Source organism: Cucurbita pepo, chromosome LG10 (genome assembly GCF_002806865.2).
Source record: "Cucurbita pepo subsp. pepo cultivar mu-cu-16 chromosome LG10, ASM280686v2, whole genome shotgun sequence".
Taxonomy (NCBI): domain Eukaryota; kingdom Viridiplantae; phylum Streptophyta; class Magnoliopsida; order Cucurbitales; family Cucurbitaceae; genus Cucurbita; species Cucurbita pepo.
Genome location: NC_036647.1, coordinates 1725791 through 1740676, shown reverse-complemented (window position 1 = coordinate 1740676; position 14886 = coordinate 1725791). Strand labels below are relative to the sequence as shown.

The window sequence follows — 14886 nt, the reverse complement described above, 5'->3', positions numbered from 1 at the left end:
TTTGACCGTGTCTTTTTTATATAACCGAGCTAAGATCTCATATTTCGTTTTTATATACTTATTATTTCGTTCCTCTCTACGGCCGATGTAAGATCTTGCAGTCCACGGATATCAGTGTCTTCGTTGACACACTTGTCTCTATACCAATTTTTTTTTTTTTTTTTTTTTTTTTTGCTCTATACCATTTTTCAATTTATGCATGTCTATACTAATCTTATTTGTATCGTTCCAATTTTTAAATAATAAATAATACTCTCGAACAATATAGTTAATATCAATAAGAATATTCTAGAACTATAGAATTGATATCAATTTTCCTCCCAAATTTTAAAAGTTTTATATTCTTGAAATTTATTTTAAAATAATTATCGAAAAAAAAAATTAGGACTGTTTTGAAACCAGCTTCAACGGTTAGAATTTTTTTTATTTTTTTTTAGTTTACGGATATAAATGAAACCAACCCCATAATTCAAAGATATTTTTGATAATTTAACATTTTAATTGCATTATAATATTATATACCAACATGAATATTATTCGATTAATTTATTTTATATATTATTAAACCCCATAAAAGCTACTGATATAGTATTAAGATGTATTTAATAACCTATCAAACACAATAAAATAAAAATATTTATTCAAAACAAGATTGAAAATGTAAGAATCTATCAAACATTTTTCCAAGTATCCAAATCAAATAAATACAAATCTATGAGTTTAAGGACCAAATCTTTTTCTTTATCAAATTTTCTTTCAATATGTACAAATGTTCTTCATATAATCTAAAAGTGTCCTTTTCGCAAGATTTTTCTTATATTCAATACAATAAATAAGATACGAAAATTTAAACCTCCAACGTCATCAAACAAACAAAAAATCGATGTTAATTACCAATCAGCTTATTAAAGTAAGCTCTAATCATGGACAAGCTCAAGCAATTCTACTAATCGCTGCAAATAATCACTTCAGACGCAAACATTCCCCATAAAAGAGTTTCCAACCACCAAAGCCAATCATATCTACAATTCTAAAGAATCTTGCACCTAAATATCTCATAAAACTTTCTTCCATGGGAAAGGCATCTCCCATAACAGCACAAGGGGGTTATAATAAGACACTCTAGACGCCTCCCAACCAGACACTGCCTAAGACAAGCCATTTGATAGCTGAAGAAAAGTAAAAGCTCTACGATATACAGATGACTCCTAATTTTCTATGATTCGGTAGGAAAAAATGCAGTACAACTATCTCTAGCAGTAGCAGTAAGTTTCCAAACCTTTATTTTTCTCCAGGCCGAACTCGAAGATATCGATCAGTTGCGACTTAAGAGATGCTGGAAATCTTGACCAATACTTTGTCGATGCGGGCAAAAACAAACACTGCTTCGTCTATCTCCTGTAAAGTTTTCAAAAGAACTCCATAATAGACACTATCAAATTCATGTTTCAATTGAGCTTGCCTGGTTTTTTGGTCGGATGCGAAAGATCTCCATTTTCTCCAAGGGGGGAATCGTCGATGACGACCGAGGAAACAGGACAATGTCCATTGGATTTGATAGATGTCGGGCTCTCCTTCGAGGCAGGAATGTTCAATTCCGTTGCTGTAATTAGCTCTTCCGTAGTTTCTTGCTGTTGTAGGATTTCTAGGCGCCTCAATGATGGCACATCTCCTTCACAGTATCTCTGCCAAATTTTACGATATGTGGACTCCAGATGAAGGATGAAATTTGGCCCATCACAAACGGGAGACTTTGACATGAGATTCCGAAGACTCATTCTTAAGTTAGAAAGTGCAGTTACATCAGATGCTAGCTGCAATGCCAACTTCACATATTCCTCCTCATTTTTAGCAACCAGGTGTCCTAAACCTGCTTAGAAACGTGCACAATGTCGAGTATTAATTAATGGCGACAGATCGCAATTATTGAGATTAAGATCATCTAGATAGATTTGAGAAAGCAACTAGATGTTCTACATATTTCCAATTTATTGTTCCAATTTATTGTTCCAATTTCTACCTAAGTACTACTGGTGTCTACAAAAACAATGGGGGCGATATCGATCGACTCTTACTATTTTTGGAACATTATCGTCAGTCTTTTCCTTCTACCTTCACCTAGTTCAGCACCTAACCAGTAGTAAAAAAAATTCAAGTCAAAGGTTCAAAGGGAAAACGAAGGATCTATGGAAAGACATTTCCCCATTTAGATATTTTCATATGTTAAATGAAAAGCTTTATTTCATATTGGAAAAGGGTGGAAGAAAAAAGGGAAAAATGGTAAAAAGAAACATGGGAGCTCTGATAAGGTAGAAAACAGTGAATTTGATATTCTGGATGGAGTTTGGATCAAGGCCTTTTGTTTCATTTATGCAAAATCTACTTTATTTATGAATCTCTCTCTATTTAGTTTGGCGGTTGTTAAATCTACCAAACAAGGCTACAAGAATGAAAGGATGCAAATTTAAACAGAACAAAAGTACACCTACTCACCAACATTGCTGAGAAGACTAACACCAACATTGTGAGCATGAACAGATCCAGCCATTGTTACACATGGAACTCCCATATACAACGATTCACATGTAGTTGTAGTTCCAGCATATGGAAAAGTATCCAAACTACACAAATTACAAATAAGAATTATTAAAAATCTCAAAAAGAACAAGAAGGTAAAAATGGTACCATTAAATCTGAGATCCTAGATGCATAAGTAACCACATACATTGATCATCTCAACCTCTCTTGTCAATCTTTCTTACAGAAACAGAAGCAAATACAGTAAGTACTAATTAAACTTGAGCGTAATTTATAGAAATTCTTTGAAGGAAGACTCTAGTCCAAACGTTGATATAAATTGTCAACACCTGCATATTCCTTTAAACCAACAGCCTAAAAAGCCATTACTGATGTGTTTTAAAAGTGTTCGTCCCCTTTAATTGAGCAAGAAGAGAGAAGAAGTATTATTGACAAATGATTGGGTAGTGCATTAAGGAACAGAGTTTGCACGAAGATTCCTATTCCATGCAGCCATCCGCAGTACATTCAATCTTCGGAAAAATGATTACAGATAGCAACGTCTGACTCAAAAATGAGTTGGTCAAGATCGCTCGGTACATTCAATTAATTGCTTGGAGAGCCAAGATCTAGCAGCAGCCAAACTAACATGAGACGTTATAATGGCCATGCCAAGATCTAGTTGGAAGTAGCTTTTGAAGGGGTTAGCTACGATAGACTTGTCAATTGATTAGGCAACATATAGCAGCAGTAAAACTGACATGAAATATTATAGTATCAATTTATCTTGTTTTAGGTTAGACTGCCAGCTACAGCAATCAAGAGCTATCGCCTTGATGCATGGTTTGGTGTAGCTTAGTATTTTATGTTCTTTTTTTCACGTAGGAAAAGATACTTCATAGACATGACCCTGATATAACGATATACAGAAAAAGGGAATGCACCCAAAAGGCCTGAAGGTTACAAAAAGACCTTCCAGTTTAACAAAAGATCATTCAAACTATAACTGGTATGCTGAGTAAAAACATTTCCATCAACCAGAAGCATGAACAGAAACCCTAGCACAAAATTGTAAAATGGGAAGGATTTGTAGTTAAGAGTTTAATGGTTATTCTTTGTCCAAGGGCCTTGGCGCGTGTTTCTTTTTAAAGGGAGGATTCTAGTTCCTTCTAATCATAAGAATGTTGCATATGCTTTTTAATACCGATATTTATATTTTTAGTTTTTTATTTTTAATATCATATCATTAAGTAAATAGTTAGCAAAAATATAGATGTATCTAAAAGAAACGAAACTACATGTACACAACATGTCCCTAGTCTGATTTTTTTTTTTTTTTTTTTTTTTCAAATGATACATTGTTGTGATCATGTTGCATCATGTCCTCGTTTTTGCTTTCAACTCAACACAACATAACCCAAAAAAAAAAAGAAAAAAACAAACCACTTGATATAAGGTAAAAAATCTTCTCAAATTTTACCTTATATCCATTAAGGAGTAGGCCTGCATATGGTCATGGTTCAGTAGAATAAGAGGAAGAAGATCAACCCGTTGCGATTCCAAACCGAGCTGCTCCAAGGTTGAAAGAAATCTTTGTCGCACACTATCACAACCGAAGGGTTTACACTTCACCACGAGTCTAGAATTCGGTATGGCACATAGAATCCTTGCCCAAACTTGTAAGACTTTAGGCGTAATCTAATGAGAGGCAAAAGGAAGGAGAAACGGCAATGGCCATCATTAAAACACAAATTTAACCGTGCAGAAATTGTATGGTTATAGTTACCTTCAAAGAAATGAATGATTAATTGGATAAAAAAGGAAGAAAAAAAAAACAGGGTAAGAAATGCATGAAGACAAATATAAATTATTGTTAATCTATACCTTTGCAAGATTATTGAAGCTACCAAATGTAATGAAGCCATTAGAAAGGGCTGGAGCACTGGAAACAGTACCAGCTTCAGGAGAAGGTGTATAACAAAGGAAGGATTCTGGCAACCTAACCAACTCCTCAACGTGCCTGTGATAAATAATCGCATGATAACGCACATAATTGATGTAAAATCCAACTCCACAAGGTTTGTGCTTAAATTAGTATATACAGGAGACCTACTTCTGTTTTGTATTGGGAGGATCTGCCAGTGCATCTGAAATCCGGTAATCAATAGTGGGCAAGCCAGTTGTGTTTGGGTAGCCTATCCAAGTTACCTAAATAAAACCCAGCACCGTGCATCAAAAGTTAACAAAACATTAGAAGATCTGAACAACTGGTAACTGGAAAATTCTAAAGAGTAAGTAAGAAATATGCAATAATAAAAGCGGAGACTTGAGGTAAAAATCACTAGATCCATTTCTGTGTTTCTCATTTTCGGAAAAAGAAACTAATTTCATCAAATAAATGAAACTATCGAGGATGGGGAAGGAAAACTAAAGCCCTAAGCTAATAAAGGAAAACTAATTTCATCAACTATATGAACTGTCAAATCATTTAATATGAACATGACATTAATGTAAGGGCAAATATCAAAAGCATCTGCAAAGAAAATTCAGTAACATCGAAGCAAGTATCATCAGCTAAACTCTTGAAAACACTGGAGCACAGTGCCAATTACATAAAAATACATTCAACAATACATAAACTATTTTATACAGCAGGACACCAAAATGTAGATGGTAGTCAGTTCAAAACCAAAGATGATGCAAGCTAATGAAGCAATAGTCTGTCAAGTCAACGAAAGAACGAGAAGTATTTAATCCAGCATACCTGAAGAGGCGCAGGTCTACATGCCATCATCCCCAACTTGTTATTAGCTGTATGGCCAGTAAGCTCCACCAAGATATCCACTTTGTCTTCCCTGACCATGCTTGCAACCTTTTTTTCATCAATTCCATATATATCCCTCCAAACCCCACCTTGTTTTAAGACTTTATCTCTAAACCTAATAGTTTTTGCATCTCCCTGTAAAATCATGTGAAACGATCAGTATTGTAACTGAAGCAGTGAAAAATAGCAGGAATGGACCTCTTTTTTTGGTATAAACTTCCAGGAAAAAAGAATGGAAAGATAGTTAACAGAGTAATTCAGGAGTTGTAGAGCAAATAAAGTTATAAGATTGAACTTCAAGTCGAGTTAATGAGAATTTTGAAAGTACAAACATTAGAGGATGGCAATCATGACAACGTTTACAAGAGAAGAATTTGAAAGAATCTGTGAACTGGTAAGCTTGGGAATATTACTGATAAAGTTTGAGAGTCGTTGGAATCTCAAGNTAAAAATCACTAGATCCATTTCTGTGTTTCTCATTTTCGGAAAAAGAAACTAATTTCATCAAATAAATGAAACTATCGAGGATGGGGAAGGAAAACTAAAGCCCTAAGCTAATAAAGGAAAACTAATTTCATCAACTATATGAACTGTCAAATCATTTAATATGAACATGACATTAATGTAAGGGCAAATATCAAAAGCATCTGCAAAGAAAATTCAGTAACATCGAAGCAAGTATCATCAGCTAAACTCTTGAAAACACTGGAGCACAGTGCCAATTACATAAAAATACATTCAACAATACATAAACTATTTTATACAGCAGGACACCAAAATGTAGATGGTAGTCAGTTCAAAACCAAAGATGATGCAAGCTAATGAAGCAATAGTCTGTCAAGTCAACGAAAGAACGAGAAGTATTTAATCCAGCATACCTGAAGAGGCGCAGGTCTACATGCCATCATCCCCAACTTGTTATTAGCTGTATGGCCAGTAAGCTCCACCAAGATATCCACTTTGTCTTCCCTGACCATGCTTGCAACCTTTTTTTCATCAATTCCATATATATCCCTCCAAACCCCACCTTGTTTTAAGACTTTATCTCTAAACCTAATAGTTTTTGCATCTCCCTGTAAAATCATGTGAAACGATCAGTATTGTAACTGAAGCAGTGAAAAATAGCAGGAATGGACCTCTTTTTTTGGTATAAACTTCCAGGAAAAAAGAATGGAAAGATAGTTAACAGAGTAATTCAGGAGTTGTAGAGCAAATAAAGTTATAAGATTGAACTTCAAGTCGAGTTAATGAGAATTTTGAAAGTACAAACATTAGAGGATGGCAATCATGACAACGTTTACAAGAGAAGAATTTGAAAGAATCTGTGAACTGGTAAGCTTGGGAATATTACTGATAAAGTTTGAGAGTCGTTGGAATCTCAAGAAAGGGTACTTTTAGTACTAGTAACATGATAAGGGAAGCGCTTTGATAACAAAACTATATATGGTGCAAAGTGATAAGTAAAACAAAACATAAATAATCAAACAGAATAAAAAGCTCGCAACACTGTAACTGTATACCTTCACAACAGCAGAATAGACTACAACTTTGTAATTTGCATAATCATGATGGACTAGCGGGGCTTCAATGAAATACGACACTGAGTGAGTAAAATAATCGGGAGACACATAGCCAATAACAAGTGGACGCTCTGGATCTTTAGGGTTATCCCATGATTTATATTGTGGATACAGCCTCATAAATCGCCTGCCCCAATCCCTATATAATCACCAACAAATCTACTTAAATATAGGACCTCAAGTTAACATCAAAGCTACAAAAAACATTTGACATCAACATATTTTAATATTTATCAGTATAGAAACAATAAAATAAAAAAATATGCTAGTGTATATTGCTGATCACAGAGCGAAAAGAAAATCTGCAGGTAAACTATGGTTCTCTCATAAAGGAAGAACTTCCCAACAATTCTCCATACAGTTTCAAATAAGGTAATCAAGCTTGTTCCTTAAAATCATGCCCCAGAATGCTTTACTAGACAAACAGACACAAGAAGTGCAACCGGCTACGGTGGGTTTGAACTGTTCGAAGAATCTCAAATCAACCACAGTGGAAGTGCTTTTTACTAACAACAACCAAAATACTGAACGACATCTCTGTCAAACAGGTCACTTCATAAGGCAAACTTATAATGTCCTCTCAACCAACCTCCCTTGGTCCGACCCTGAGAGCATGAGAAGCATTTAAGGAGCAACAACTTTGTACCCTTTATCTTGCAGCATAATAAGTACTTAGTTGTGGTGAGGAATAGTTATCTTGCAGAATATTAAGTACTTAGTTATCTTGCAGAATCGAACAATTCATTCTGGATGAGTCAGTCTGCGCAGTTGCTTGCAGGTGGTCTAGGGCTATTATGACAGTTAATTGATTAAGATAATTCATCCACATATGACGAAATTCACAATCACAAGTTTCCAGTTCACTTACTAATTGGATTCTCCACTAATCATCACAGAAATAACTTTTCTAGGGAGTTTGAAGCCCTAGAGTTAAGAATGAGCATCTTTCAGGGTTTTCTTTGACTTTTAATAGGATCTAATGCGATGTACAGTGTCAGGGGTCTAAATCTAGCTTTTACCTTCATGTCAGGCTTTTGATATTGAGCTGTCCTTAGACGACACCTTACTGCGTCTACATACATGTGGAGTTTGAATTTTTAGAGTTAATAAGAATATCCCTCGTCACTCAATGGAGGATTTTTCTTAATTATAAACAGATAGAATTCTTCTTTATATTTATTTCATCATATCAATGAAATGATTTGTGTTTCCCATAAAAAAAATATATTTATAAGAAAAAAAACTTTGATTTGCTTTATTATAGGAATATTAAGATGATTAGAAGCAATAAAAATAAAAGCAAAATGGTAAAACAAAGTTAAAGCATGCACGCAAGATTGCTAATGTAGGGGGTTTTAGGGTGGAGGAACCATCTGAAACCTGTGAGCCTCGTAGAGTTTATGTTTGTGTCCTTCATCAATGTAGTTCATAGCAAGCAATCGGTTCTGTGAGAACAAGAAATTAATGAGCAAGAAATCTTTGTCTGAGGAAGAAAGTACAAATTTAGAAATTAGAAGACAATTTTATTGCGTTGTGTACAAGGAACCATATCCATCCTTTTTCTTTCCACATTAACTTATGGCTGGATTCTTTTTCCAATAAGAATCCATTTATGTATTGTGAAAAAAACACCAGGACAAACACCAAACACATCCCCAGCCCTAGGTTGTGAGATAATTGAGATGGAAAGGAAAGACATGTGGGGGAAGTCATTAGATAAATATAGAGAGAACTGCATGAAAAACACCAGGAGACTCCAAACACCAAACTTTGCGGTCTCCGTAACCATAACACAAGAAAGTCCTTGAAAGATGGACGAGGCAAGAGACAACTCTAAAAGGCTTTTTAAAAGAACAAGGACATAAGACTCACTAGATACCCATTTGACACTACAAAATGAATAAAGAGCTACCTGGCCAGCATTCCGAGAGTCAGGGTCTATTTTAAGGCAGCGCTCATAAGCATCAACTGCCATGGAAATGTTTCCAGCATCCCTATGCAAAACTCCTGCAAAAGTAATCAAATGGCCATTTTTCTTTTTAAATCTTGTTTTTATTATTATTATTTCTTTTTTTTTGTGGGGGGTGGGGACAAACTACAAAGAACAAATGTTACATACCACAAAAAAGGTCCTCAACTATTCTTGTTCATAGATAATTTGACTCGAAAACAGTTTTGAAAAAATAAATAAAAATAGACTTTGACCTCCAAGAGACGATGTAAAGAGAGAAAAAAAGGTAAATAGATCATGTTTTATCTCAGGACTACTGCATCTTTCAAAAATAAATAAATCATCTAAATTTTTGTAAAAAGTAAATAAATAATCTTAATCTACACTAAATATCAATGGGCTACAAGAGAAGAAAATTTATCAAGGCATGTTTGCTTTTTCTGTTTTTTTATTTTATTTTTTTTATTTTTTTTAATACTATAACCATGTCCTTAACTTCTTATACCAGTTTTTCCATTTTCATTCAAGCTCTGCATTGATTCCCTTAAATTGAATAAACATCATTGTTTTATACTAATTAATTATATAGAGTTTGATCTAATACTAAACAATAAAATGAGGTAGGCAGCGAATAAGTGTTGAGGTGGCTACAAATTCGGCTGAAACAACTTGGGATGCTTTCCAGAAACTATTATGAAAGAAAAACTACAAATGCTGTATAAAAAATATAATTCATAAACATGTGCAATGCATGTGCGCAATGAATCATATGACCATGAGAAGTAGTAAGGTCCTACATAAAAAAACACAATGATATATAAGAAAAAGAACAATCCCAATAAAAACAAATTACTAGACCTAATCAAAATAAATGAAGATCGAAAATTTTCAGCACATTCACGTGACAGAGCTGAACATTTTACACGGGCGCATTCAAGGATAAGATTGTACATTCCAGAGAAAAAGTTCAGAATGGACCTAAGTTATTGTAAGCTTCTGCATAAGTTGGATTTGCAAGAATAGCTTTTTCAATCATGCTTGCTGCAGCATCCATTTTCCCCTGATTATAGATGCAAATTTATGAATTCAGCATCCCAAGAAAAAGTTCACTTAAAATTCAACCATCAGTCATGAGTTAGTACACACACCTGGACCGTGTAGACAACACCAAGATTGTTCAAGGACTGAGAAAAGTTGGGCTTTATTGACAAGGCAAGCTGTAAATAGAAACACAAAAATGATAGAAAATCTACAATGTCAACGTTATAGAAGTCACATAGGAGAAGGAAAAAATCAAGTGGATGACTAGGGAAAGAAGTAAGCTTACTTGATAACATTCTACTGCTTTGTCCAAGTTGTCCTGATCCTTATATATAACTCCTAAATTATTACATGCCTCCGCACAATGAGGATTGAAATGAAAAGCTAGCTCATAGGAAACAATAGCCTGCAGAGCCAAGGAGATTAGGAAGTTCAGTAAGCGGAAGGGAGAGAGATAATGGATGGTGAGAACATGCATATCTGCGTACAAAAGAAACACTAAGGGGAGGTAGAAGAAAGGAATTTGTCCTCCACAAGAGCTAACCTTGTCAAACTTGAGCATTTCACCATATGCAACCCCAAGATTGTACAGAGCATCAGCATAATGCCAATTGTAATACAGAGCTCTCTTATAATATGCTACACCCTGGCTTATATCCCCCTCCAGTTTAACCTGAAAACAAATTTAACTTCATAATCAGGAACCCTCAACAAAATCTTAAGAGGAAATTTAATAATATAGATAACTTTAAAAAAAAAATGGTAGTTCTTGAGCCTGTTCTAACTCCTAATATAAAGAAAGAAGAGGGGAAAAGACCAAAAAAAGAGAAAAAAAAAAATTGATTGTCCTTGATACTAGCAAATTTAAAGTGAGATGATAATTTTAATAGGATTTTATAGCGAAGTGAAGGATCATCTCCTTTCCAGGTTCCATAGCCAAAGGTCTCATGCGAAATAAGTAAATGGCTGACAACAGAAGTGAGAGACCAGCGCATTCCTCAATGTCAGCTTTATTCAAGTTCCTCCTTTGTCTAAGGTTCCAATTGTCAAATTGCGCAGTCCATGATTCTGACTTTTCTACAAGGAGATAAATTATAATAGGGGAAACAGTGATGTCAAAGGAACATCCAACAGCCAATGTTCGTGCTAAAGGGAGGTGGTTGCTCCATTGCTAATTTTGCAAACCAATCTATCCATCTTGAATAAGGCTTTGGTGCTTCAAAATCTTTTTCCAGGCGGCATTTGCAGAGCTTATGATCTATTGTTGGGCCTACTATTGAGAGAAGATTTACCATATTTTGTATCAATAATTTGCCTCCAAATAGCTTTATTCTCTTTCTGATACCTCCAAATTCATTTAGCCAAGAGTGCTCCGTTTCTTATTGTGTAGACCGAGACCCCTTGCTCCATGGGAAAGAGAGTTTTCTCCCATCTAATAAGGTGTAAACCTGAATTGAGCCTCTCCAGAAGAAATTTCTGTAAAGAATTTCTATAGTAAAGCCAACCCTTAAGGCAATTTGGGGGGGGGGTTAGATAGGATAGCTTTAGTATGCGTAAGCCTACCACCTTTGGCAATATGAGAATGTTTCCTCGTCCTCCTTTCTACACATAGGAGAAAAGTTTCAGTCTCTTCACAATATCCTAGAGAGAATTGTCCGTTAACAAGTTCAATGCAATACTATTCACAAGTATTTTAGTATAATCAGAACCTTCACGCAGGCTTTCTGAAGCAAAAGGCAAAACACCTCGATACATAAAACCTTACAACAATTTTAGATTCTAGTCCAGCCAACTAACAACAAACAGACATGATGCGTGGAATTAAAATGGAGCACCAAACAATGTATATTCACAGACACCCAGTATAAAAGTAGCAAAAGAAGAAAACTCTAAGGAAATCAATAAAATTTCAAAAAATTGAAAGGAGTCGGGAACCTTTGTTCCTAAATCTGTCAAGGCAATTGCCATATTATTCTTTGCAATCTCAAAGTTGGGTGAAACGGCTAGGCACCTGCACCACAGGGTAACCAATCAGCTAGATACATGACCAGCATTAAATAAACACAAAGACCTAAGATCCGAGAGAAAATTAAGCAGAGAAACAACAGATAGAAATCAATGGCAGCATAAAACAAATGAAAGGGTAAGACTACCTCTCATAACAGGCAATAGCTGACTCTAGATCGCCACGGTTTTTAAATATTACTCCCATGTTGCAATATGCTTCCGCATACATGGGTCTCTCAAATGCAGCCTTCTCATAGCAATTAAGGGCTGTGTCATATTGCATCATCTCAGAATAGACAACGCCAAGATTATAATATGCAGGCTGCAGTTGCATGGGAGTAAAAGTATAAGAACATAGTTTATGCATGGTATAATTTAAAAGGTAGATGGCCTGAAGTAAGAATAAGATGAGTTTTAAGATTACAGCGTAGTGTGGATCTATTTTGAGGGCTTCATAGTACTTCTGAATTCCATCTTGACTGTCGCCAGAGAGTTTTAAGCTGGTCCCAAGGTCAGTCAAAACAACTGCTAGGCATTCAGCAGCTGGTCTGTAAGAAGGGTCTACTCTCAAAGCCTTTTTATACGACTGTACAAAGCAAATTGATCAAGAATAGGCAGCAAAATTAACATAAAATTTTGCAAAGTAAAAAACATAATTAACATACAACATAAGCAAAAAGTTGGGATGAGGTATTAAGTATAAAGACCTGCAACAGAAAAAACTAGGACTTTTATTTAGAGTAGAATAGGCGAGCATGCAAAAGGCCTCCCAGCTTGATTATGATTTCAAAACCAAAATTCACCCTTGGACCTACTTCTAACCAATCCTTACTTGGAGAAACTAAGAAATTACCAAGGTGAGAAATTAAGCTGAATGAATTGCTCATCAGATAAAGGACCACTCATAAAAACGGCATGGTTGAGGAAAGGTAGTGTGTCAAGACTATAAGAATTATGAAATTTAGTAGACATTTAAAATGAAAATGCAACATATACAGAAAATAAGAGATATCCCATTAAACATTTATCAACTTTTGGGCTTATTCATTTTCTATATTGAATAAGACAAACAAAAACAACAACTAATTTATGCATTAACCGTTAGTGTATCTGTTGGAGATGAAATCTAATAATAATAAGAATTCTGAAAAAGGAAATTTTCAGAAATATTAAAAGTGATAAAAGTATAACATGGAAGGGGACAAAAAAGCTAGGATTTTTCTATTGGTCTCCCAAATAATAAATTGATAATAGGCTATCAAATTGCCTTAGTCATTTGTTAGCTCATAGTGTGTGAGAATGGATAGGATTGTCTCATCCTGTAGGTAACTCCCTTCTTCGTTTGAATCACTTGCAATTTTTACATGCAAGTGGAATTCTTTAATCTCTAAAAGAACACACCAAGAAGTCATTCAGGCTCCAGATCTGTCCATGACAATATCAATTACTACAAAAGAATTTTCTAAGTACGCAAGAATGTGGTAGATTTCTAATATGAAGCCAAGAATGAAGGAATTGACCCGTCAATTATAGATTAGCAAGTAAGAACCGACTTAAGGGAACTCAGGTACAGCAGTAATAGGTTTCAAATGAACTACATTCTTTATCTCTTACATGGGATGTTAAGTTTGTTTATCTTACAGGTGAAGTTTCATAGCATACCTCAACAGCCTCCATAAGACGACCTTCTTCCTTGTATAGAATACCACGATGGGTGAAAGCGCGTACATTCTGTGGATCCAACCTGATGGCTTCTGCAAAACTTTCAAACGCAGGCTTGATCATGTTCTGCATCTGTAGGCATATTCCTTTGCCAATATGAGCTTCCAAATTTTCATTATCTTTCTCTAATACTTTCTCGTAGAGGACAAGTGCATCTGCAAATTTGTTTCTTGATCGAAGAATGTTGGCAAGGAAGAGATTATCCTTGCTTTCGACCTTCTTCTCTGCTGAATCGATACTCACCAGAGGTAAACTAGTGTTGGAAGAAGACTGTGATCCTTGCAAGAAACCATTTTCTCTCACAGGGATTATCTCCCTTCCACTGCTATCGCCTTGTTCTGTCCACTCCATTTATGCAGAACAGCAACCTCAGATTACAGAATCAACAATCACCACTGGTAAAAAACTCCACCATTGATACCTCCAAAACCAACTTAGCAACAGGCCCTAGAATGGCTCTAAAACAAAACCCACTGCACCAAGTCAGAAGAAGCTTCTTCAGCCTAACCTGTCTCAGAAAATGCTCCTCGAACCCTATTTAATTCGATTCCAATCATGAAGAAATATTAGATAAAAACCAGCTACACAATCCCCAGTACCCAGCAACAAAATTCATTACACAACGGATAGAAATCCGAAATCCTTAAANTAAAAAAAAAAAAAAGTAAAAAAGTAAAAAGTAAAGTTGAGATATTACTGAGAGAACTAAATAATCAAGAACAAGGCGTCAATAAAGAGTTCGAGCTTACACAAAATGTTCAATCCTCCCCCTCCGAGTTCTATATCATGTAAACCAGTAAACAAAGAACATTGACAGCAAATACCAAGAACTGACAAACTAACCCACTGATAGCGGAAGCTGCTTAAAACCCCCCCTCCGTCAAGCCCACTGATAGAATCGGAAAAAGGAGAAGTGGTAGAGAGGAGGAAGGAAAACCCAGCGCCGGTGACCGGAAGAGAGAGAGAGAGAGATGGTTGGTGATGAAAATGGCGGTGGCGTCAGCCGAGAAGTAGCGAGTCGTCTGCTCAGCTGCTCTGCTACTCTCTCTCTCTCCGTGAAGGCGTACGATGATTCGATTATGCCCAAAATCCGTCGGTTAATGGGAAATTTAGTAACTTTTTCCTTAATAACAACCAATCCAACAGATTAGAGAAATTAGGGAATTGGATACGCCTTTGCCTCCGAAAAATTTGCGATTCACGCCAATTTCTACTTGCTTTATATGTGTTATGAAATAATGATC

General features: G+C 35.5%; 1 protein-coding gene across 1 annotated transcript; it reads right to left on the bottom strand.

The window, feature by feature from the left end:
- Positions 1–864: 864 nt before the first annotated feature.
- Positions 865–14856, bottom strand: LOC111803489 (probable UDP-N-acetylglucosamine--peptide N-acetylglucosaminyltransferase SPINDLY). The gene is made up of 18 exons (XM_023687919.1): positions 14392–14856; positions 13583–14176; positions 12345–12506; positions 12067–12242; positions 11849–11924; positions 10458–10586; positions 10200–10319; positions 10021–10089; positions 9851–9932; positions 8834–8928; positions 8302–8366; positions 6862–7060; positions 6220–6414; positions 4631–4725; positions 4402–4537; positions 3998–4215; positions 2494–2621; positions 865–1870 (listed from the first exon to the last, which is right to left on the bottom strand). Exons 2-18 carry the CDS (start codon positions 13991–13993, stop codon positions 1449–1451), a joined length of 2778 nt encoding a protein of 925 aa, XP_023543687.1. The 5' UTR covers positions 13994–14176; positions 14392–14856; the 3' UTR covers positions 865–1448.
- Between the last annotated feature and the right edge of the window lie 30 nt (positions 14857–14886).

What these genes read in the sequence shown, in the direction of transcription:
- LOC111803489 (XM_023687919.1), bottom strand. Translation starts at nt 13,993, where the DNA reads ATGGAGTGGACAGAACAAGGCGATAGCAGTGGAAGGGAGATAATCCCT. An exon ending in AAATAGATCCACACTACGCT is followed by an intron (nt 12,243 to 12,344) that starts GTAATCTTAAAA and finishes ATGCAACTGCAG; the next exon opens with CCTGCATATTATAATCTTGG. An exon ending in CCTCCCAATACAAAACAGAA is followed by an intron (nt 4,538 to 4,630) that starts GTAGGTCTCCTG and finishes TATTTATCACAG; the next exon opens with GCACGTTGAGGAGTTGGTTA.